Source organism: Podarcis vaucheri (assembly GCF_965113315.1).
Source record: "Podarcis vaucheri genome assembly, chromosome: 13".
Taxonomy (NCBI): domain Eukaryota; kingdom Metazoa; phylum Chordata; class Lepidosauria; order Squamata; family Lacertidae; genus Podarcis; species Podarcis vaucheri.
The window spans coordinates 9,875,564-9,883,768 of record NC_138751.1 but is presented as its reverse complement, the minus strand read 5'-3'; the positions used below and the strand labels follow the sequence as shown (position 1 = coordinate 9,883,768).

The window sequence follows — 8,205 nt, the reverse complement described above, 5'->3', positions numbered from 1 at the left end:
ATGAAGTACAACCAAACAACAGTCAGTGAGTTTATTCTTCTGGGCTTCACCGATATCCGGAAACTGCAGCTCCTGTTATTCACCACCCTTCTCTTTTCCTACCTTCTGGCCATCCTAGGCAATGCTGTGATTATCATGGTTGCTCAAATAGATCACCGGCTACACACTCCTATGTATTTTTTCCTCCAGAATTTCTCTTTCTTGGAAATTGGCTTCACCACAGCAATAATTCCCCAAACCTTGGTTCATCTTTCAACCGGCAATAAAAACATCACTTACATTGGTTGCATGATACAGTCCTTCTTATATTTCCAACTGGGAACTACCGAGTTCTTCCTCTTAGCTGTCATGTCCTACGATCGATATGTAGCCATCTGCAATCCCTTGCGATATCCAGCCATCATGAACCATTACTTATGCATCACGCTGGTTGTGTTTTGTTGGGTTGGCAGTTTTCTCCTGATCATTGGTCCATCGGTGCTTTTCCTACAGTTTCCAATATGCAAGTCCAACGTCCTTGACCACTTCTTCTGTGACAATACACCGTTGATCAAACTCGTTTGTGGGGACACATCGCTTTTGGAATTCTTTGGGTTCATCACTGCTGTGCTTTCTGTGCTGGGAAGCTTGACAATTACAGTAATGTCATACGCCAATATAATCCAAACCATCTTACATTTCCCCACTGCCACAGGGAGACAGAAAGCCTTTTCCACCTGTGCCTCTCACTTCATTGTGGTGTCCATCACCTACGGGAGTTGCATCTTCCTTTATATCAAACCAACACAGAGCAGCAAAGTGGAATTTGGCAAAATGGTGGCCGTCCTCAATACTGTTGTGTCCCCTTTGCTCAACCCTTTCATCTACAGCTTGAGAAACAAACAGGTTCAGGAGGCCTTGAGAAATTTGTTTGGGCAACTCAAAACCATTGCTAAGGGACCAGGGACCATCTGAAAAGGAACTGTGAAAAGAGATAATCTGAAAAGAGACTGTGAAAGGAAATGGGCATTATATTATTCTTCAGAAGTATCCATCTTTGCAGAAGCTCTGCCTAGAAAAATTAGTGTTACACGCCATCTTGAAACATCATCATTACCAGTTCTTTTTTCTGGGGGGACACAAGGTTATGCATAACCCTAATCATTTTGTGAATCTTTGTACATTGATACCTCGAGTTACATATGCTTCAGGTTACAGACTCCACTAACCCAGAAATATAACCTCGGGTTAAGGACTTTGCTTCAGGATGAGAACAGAAATTGTTCAGCGATGGCACAGTGGCAGCAGGAGGCCCCATTAGCTAAAGTGGTGCTTCAGGTTAAGAACAGTTTCAGGTTAAGAACAGATCTCCAGAACAAATTAAGTACTTAACCTGAGGTACCACTGTACTTTTGTCCATTTGCTTCATTTATTTTTCCCAATTTGAACTATAAAATTGTGATTTTTCTTGAGTCAAAACAAGAGTACCCCTAAACATTTTTAGGAACAAAAAAACACTGATCATTACTATTATTGTTCTTTTATTCTGTTAAATAAATGTATTATTTAATTTCATTTCATTAAACAGACAAACATATCAATATACTGCATACTGTTCTGGAAGATGTATTATATATTATCTTATATAGCAGAAGTTCTACTTTGAATTAGGCTTTGCCAGCATCCTGTAGTTGAGATGGTTTTTCATGCAATTCCATAATTTGAGAATGACGAAAGTAACATTTCCCGCACCTGCCAATGCCAAATGATGTGCTTGCTCCCTGCCACCAATCCCAAAGCTGATGGTTTTGAACATAGCTCTTCTCATTTGCAAATTTGGTAAGGAAACAGGTGTTGTGAAAGCCACCCATCATGAGTTGGTTCAGATGCTCTTGCTCTGGACTTCCTGAATTGAACAAGGATTTGGATAATTTGGCCTAAAAGGTATAAAGAGAGGTTTTGCGAACCAAGGAAGGTTTTCTTTCCCCCCTTTTTCAAAACTTTTTGTTCCAGCTTTTGACATGCCCCAAGAAGTATCACGGGCCTATTTGAGTTGGTTCACAGTTATCCCTCCTCTCTTTCTTTTCAACTACACCAGTTTATTTGTCCTTTATTAAATAAATGTCTGCAGTCCAAAAGCACCTTTCAAAGCATCTTTAACTTGCCTGTTCCTCAGGCTGTACACAAAGGGTGTCCATAAGGTGTTGCAGATGGTTCCGCTAAATTGTGAACCACCTGAAAAAGTCTCCTGCTGCTGTTTTCTGCAGATGCAATAGAGGCGGTGAAGAAATTCTTCTTTGCCGTCGCTATCGCCACTTGGTAGGCTCGACGTTGAGCTCTAACCTGTGTCCGGTCAGATTCGGAATGAGTTATCCGCCACCGGCGCTCTAGCCGTCTCAATGATTGTTTCATTGCCCTCAGATCCATGGAAAACCACGGGGCTGTCCGGGCTTCATGCAATCGGAGAGGGCGCTTCGGAGCCAAACAGTCAATAGCCCTGGTTAACTCCACATTCCAGTGAGCCCCCAGGGAATCAGCTGAAAGGCCATCAACATGGGATAAAGCATCCCCTACCACTCTCTGGAAACCATTTGGATCCATTAAGTGGCGGGGGCGGACCATCCGAATTGGTCCCACCTCCCTGCAGAGGGGATGGGTCGCAGAGAAGTCCAGTTGCACCAGGAAGTGGTCTGACCATGACACTTCTTTCGTTTCGCTTTTACTTAGTGTCAGATCACCAACATCCATAGAGGTAAACACCAGGTCCAAGGCATGTCCGCGGCTATGGGTTGGGCCAGACTTATTCAGGGACAGCCCCATGGAGGCCATGCTTTCCACGAAGTCCCGAGCGGCCCCTTGTAAGGTCGTGTCGGCATGGATGTTAAAATCCCTTAGGACGACCAGGCTAGGTGTCTCCAGGAGAACATCCGCCACGACCTGAAGCAGCTCGGGCAGGGAATCCTTGGTGCAGCGGGGAGGTCGGTACACCAAAAGGAATCCTGTACTGCCCCTATTGCCCAACTTCCAGAACATGCACTCAGAAAACTGGGTCTTCCCAATAGGACGCCTGGTGCAAACTAATGACTTCCTAAAAATCACTGCAACCCCCCCTCCCCGCCCACGTGACCTGGGTTGCTGTGCGTAAGAGAAACCTGGTGGACAAGCAGCGGCAAGGACAGGCCCATCTCTGTTACACATGTTACACAGGTCTCTGTTACACATGCCAGGTCAAATCCTCCATCCATGATCAAGTTATGGATGGCAGTGGTCTTATGAATCATTGACCTGGCATTGCACAGCAGCACCTTCAGGTCATGTGGGTATCCCTTGCTGATTCTAGTATCCATCCGGTCAGGACCAAACCTGGAGGCAGGGATAGTCCTCAGACAACGACTAAACCTGCCTCCTCTGTAATGACATGGTCTGGTCTTAGCGTAACTCCTCCTCCTACCCGTGATCACTGAGATCCGTTGTCCCAGTGCATCCCCCCCCCCCTGTGGAACATGCCCCAGCCATTTTGTGGGCTGGGGCCCACTCCCCGGCAGCCCTGACCCCTCCCCCTAAAAACAAAATAACACCTTAAACAAACAAACAAAACCAATAAAACAATACAAACAAAAAAATGTAAAAATTACAAAAACATCAAAATAAAAAAAAATAATAATTCCCCAAGCCCAACCAAACATCCATCCCACCCCCACCCCCCACATACAAAAAATCCAAAGAAAATTTTTAAAAACATTTTAAAAACACTCTGCGCCTCTCCGGCAGTAACAACTGTCCTAGTGAGGCCTGTCAGGCCCCGCCCTGGGCCAGGTGGTAAGTGGCAGGGAGGAGCAGGGCCCTCAGGCACTCACTCAGGGGACTCCTCCTGGGCAGCAGGCAGCAAGCAGTACACAGTCCTTATGAGGCTTCAGGCCCCGCCCCAGGCCAGATGGTAAGTGGCAAAAGCAGGGCCCTCAAGCACTCACTCAGGGGACTCCTCCTGGGCAGCAGGCAGCAAGCAGCAGGCAGTCCTTGTGAGGCCCCAGGCCCCGCCCCAGGCCAGATGGTAAGTGGCAAGAGCAGGGCCCTCAGGCACTCACTCAGGGGAGTCCTCCTGGGCAGCAGGCAGCAAGCAGCAGGCAGTCCTTGTGAGGCCCCAGGCCCCGCCCCAGGCCAGATGGTAAGTGGCAAGAGCAGGGCCCTCAAGCACTCACTCAGGGGACTCCTCCTGGGCAGCAGGCAGCAAGCAGCAGGCAGTCCTTGTGAGGCCCCAGGCCCCGCCCCAGGCCAGATGGTAAGTGGCAAAAGCAGGGCCCTCAAGCACTCACTCAGGGGACTCCTCCTGGGCAGCAGGCAGCAAGCAGCAGGCAGTCCTTGTGAGGCCCCAGGCCCCGCCCCAGGCCAGATGGTAAGTGGCAAGAGCAGGGCCCTCAGGCACTCACTCAGGGGAGTCCTCCTGGGCAGCAGGCAGCAAGCAGCAGGCAGTCCTTATGAGGCCCCAGGCCCCGCCCCAGGCCAGATGGTAAGTGGCAAGAGCAGGGCCCTCAAGCACTCACTCAGGGGACTCCTCCTGGGCAGCAGGCAGCAAGCAGCACGCAGTCCTTGTGAGGTTTCAGGCCCCGCCCCAGGCCAGATCATAAGTGGCAAGAGCAGGGCCCTCATGCACTCACTCAGGGGAGTCCTCCTGGGCAGCAGGCAGCAAGCAGCACGCAGTCCTTGTGAGGTTTCAGGCCCCGCCCCAGGCCAGATGGTAAGTGGCAAGAGCAGGGCCCTCATGCACTCACTCAGGGGAGTCCTCCTGGGCAGCAGGCAGCAAGCAGCACGCAGTCCTTGTGAGGTTTCAGGCCCCGCCCCAGGCCAGATGGTAAGTGGCAAGAGCAGGGCCCTCAAGCACTCACTCAGGGAGTCTTCCTGGGCAGCAGGCAGCAAGCAGCACGCAGTCCTTGTGAGGTTTCAGGCCCCGCCCCAGGCCAGATGGTAAGTGGCAAGAGCAGGGCCCTCATGCACTCACTCAGGGGACTCCTCCTGGGCAGCAGGCAGCAAGCAGCAGGCAGTCCTTGTGAGGCCCCAGGCCCCGCCCCAGGCCAGATGGTAAGTGGCAAGAGCAGGGCCCTCAGGCACTCACTCAGGGGAGTCCTCCTGGGCAGCAGGCAGCAAGCAGCACGCAGTCCTTATGAGGCCCCAGGCCCCGCCCAAAGCCAGATGGTAAGTGGCAAGAGCAGGGCCCTCAGGCACTCACTCAGGGGAGTCCTCCTGGGCAGCAGGCAGCAAGCAGCAGGCAGTCCTTGTGAGGCCCCAGGCCCCGCCCCAGGCCAGATGGTAAGTGGCAAGAGCAGGGCCCTCAAGCACTCACTCAGGGGACTCCTCCTGGGCAGCAGGCAGCAAGCAGCAGGCAGTCCTTGTGAGGCCCCAGGCCCCGCCCCAGGCCAGATGGTAAGTGGCAAAAGCAGGGCCCTCAAGCACTCACTCAGGGGACTCCTCCTGGGCAGCAGGCAGCAAGCAGCAGGCAGTCCTTGTGAGGCCCCAGGCCCCGCCCCAGGCCAGATGGTAAGTGGCAAGAGCAGGGCCCTCAGGCACTCACTCAGGGGAGTCCTCCTGGGCAGCAGGCAGCAAGCAGCAGGCAGTCCTTATGAGGCCCCAGGCCCCGCCCCAGGCCAGATGGTAAGTGGCAAGAGCAGGGCCCTCAAGCACTCACTCAGGGGACTCCTCCTGGGCAGCAGGCAGCAAGCAGCACGCAGTCCTTGTGAGGTTTCAGGCCCCGCCCCAGGCCAGATCATAAGTGGCAAGAGCAGGGCCCTCATGCACTCACTCAGGGGAGTCCTCCTGGGCAGCAGGCAGCAAGCAGCACGCAGTCCTTGTGAGGTTTCAGGCCCCGCCCCAGGCCAGATGGTAAGTGGCAAGAGCAGGGCCCTCAAGCACTCACTCAGGGGAGTCCTCCTGGGCAGCAGGCAGCAAGCAGCACGCAGTCCTTGTGAGGTTTCAGGCCCCGCCCCAGGCCAGATGGTAAGTGGCAAGAGCAGGGCCCTCATGCACTCACTCAGGGGAGTCCTCCTGGGCAGCAGGCAGCAAGCAGCACGCAGTCCTTGTGAGGTTTCAGGCCCCGCCCCAGGCCAGATGGTAAGTGGCAAGAGCAGGGCCCTCATGCACTCACTCAGGAAGTCCTCCTGGGCAGCAGGCAGCAAGCAGCAGGCAGTCCTTGTGAGGCCCCAGGCCCCGCCCCAAGCCAGATGGTAAGTGGCAAAAGCAGGGCCCTCAAGCACTCACTCAGGGGACTCCTCCTGGGCAGCAGGCAGCAAGCAGCAGGCAGTCCTTGTGAGGTTTCAGGCCCCGCCCCAGGCCAGATGGTAAGTGGCAAGAGCAGGGCCCTCATGCACTCACTCAGGGGAGTCCTCCTGGGCAGCAGGCAGCAAGCAGCACACAGTCCTTGTGAGGTTTCAGGCCCCGCCCCAAGCCAGGTGGTAAGTGGCAAGAGCAGGGCCCTCATGCACTCACTCAGGGGAGTCCTCCTGGGCAGCAGGCAGCAAGCAGCACACAGTCCTTGTGAGGTTTCAGGCCCCGCCCCAGGCCAGGTGGTAAGTGGCAAAAGCAGGGCCCTCATGCACTCACTCAGGGGAGTCCTCCTGGGCAGCAGGCAGCAAGCAGCACGCAGTCCTTGTGAGGTTTCAGGCCCCGCCCCAGGCCAGGTGGTAAGTGGCAAAAGCAGGGCCCTCAAGCACTCACTCAGGGGAGTCCTAATTTAACATCAGTATAAAAAATATACATACTGTACATTTAAAATCAACATGCTTTTGAAAAAGGTCCTCCTTCTGACAGGTAGAATGTCATGTTTAGAGTTGAGGTGAAACTACTCATGGCATTTCACAACCACTTCCAGCTCTGTCAAAATCACTCTTATGACAACTTTTTCTGTGCACAAAAAATAAAAAAATATTTTGTTTGTTTGTTTGTTTCAATTCCCTCCTCTTGCCCACACTCTCAGTTCCTCACAATTGCCCTCAGTTATGCCAACCAGTCAAATCTGGGTGGCTGTAAGGGACTCTGATCTGCTAGAATCAACTAAGGTTGCTGGAGGTCAGAAATTCTTCTGTCACCCTCAGTTCCCTACTTTTGCTCTCAGTGATACCAGCTAGCCATATCTGGGTGTGTGCACATTTAGATACTTATAAACTACTTTTGGAAAGCATTGAAGGAATGAGAGGAGTGGAGAGATGGGCTACAAGGAAAAGTTAGCATCCATTGATGGCGGTCAGGCCACTGTAAACATGAAGAACTGGCAAACAGCTATTTCAGGAGACTGAAACACTCACCATAAAACTGTAAACTCCACTGTAAGGGAGTGTATAAATGTCTGCAAAGCATTTCTTTGGGAGGAAGGTGTGTGGAAAATGGACCCATTTTAATCACTGCAGACCGAAACTTAAACAGGCAAAGGAGAGGGGTGATGTCTATAGACAGAGCAAGGGTAGCTAACCTGTGGTCCTACCAAAGTTAACCACCACTGATGTACAGAGATCCAAAGATACATTTTTGCCATCTTCTAAAAGGGTCCTTGGGCAAAATATATAACCACTTTTTCTAGTCGTTTTCTTGCTTTCCTCAACATGCTGACAGGTCTAGTGTGTATGTTTTATATATATATATATAAATAACAATTGGGGACTTCCAGCACTTGGCCAACTGCCTCCTGTCCTTAGTTATGGGTACAACATATTCCACTGTGGGGGGCAGTGGAATGTGGCTGAGTGGTAGAGCATTTGATTTGCATGCAGAAAGTCCTGGGTTCAATTGCTACCAACTTCATATAGGCCTGGGAAAGAGCGGAATAATCATCAGCTCCTAACCTGGAGATTGAATTTGAGACCCTCTGAATCTGACAGTGGCTGCTGGGAGCTGTGGTCCAAACATGTGGAGAGCATGGGTTGGAGAAGGCTGATCTATGCAAATTAACTCAGCTTTGTTCCACTTAAGAATGAACATCCTCCTCCCAAGGGACCTTTAAATAAAGCTTGTCTCACTAGTATTCTATGGAGAGGATGATGGAAGACACCCAGCCATGATAAGATTTAAGTGACACAATAACTGTATATTATAGATCTGGTGCTGATAGCTGCATCACACGAAGGTAAGGCATATTATAGCATATGATACTGCTTTGCTTTATAAAGGTATTCAGAATTTTCTTATTTTCATTATGGGCAAACACGTCAATTATTATTTTTTTTGAGAGAGATATCTAGGGTA

General features: G+C 51.2%; 1 protein-coding gene across 1 annotated transcript; it reads left to right on the top strand.

Moving 5' to 3' along the window:
• Nucleotides 1-954, top strand: LOC309517567 (olfactory receptor 6E1-like; the record flags this gene model as incomplete). Its single annotated transcript, XM_082196784.1, has 1 exon — nucleotides 1-954. One exon carries the CDS (start codon nucleotides 1-3, stop codon nucleotides 952-954), a length of 954 nt encoding a protein of 317 aa, XP_082052910.1.
• Nucleotides 955-8,205: the final 7,251 nt, after the last annotated feature.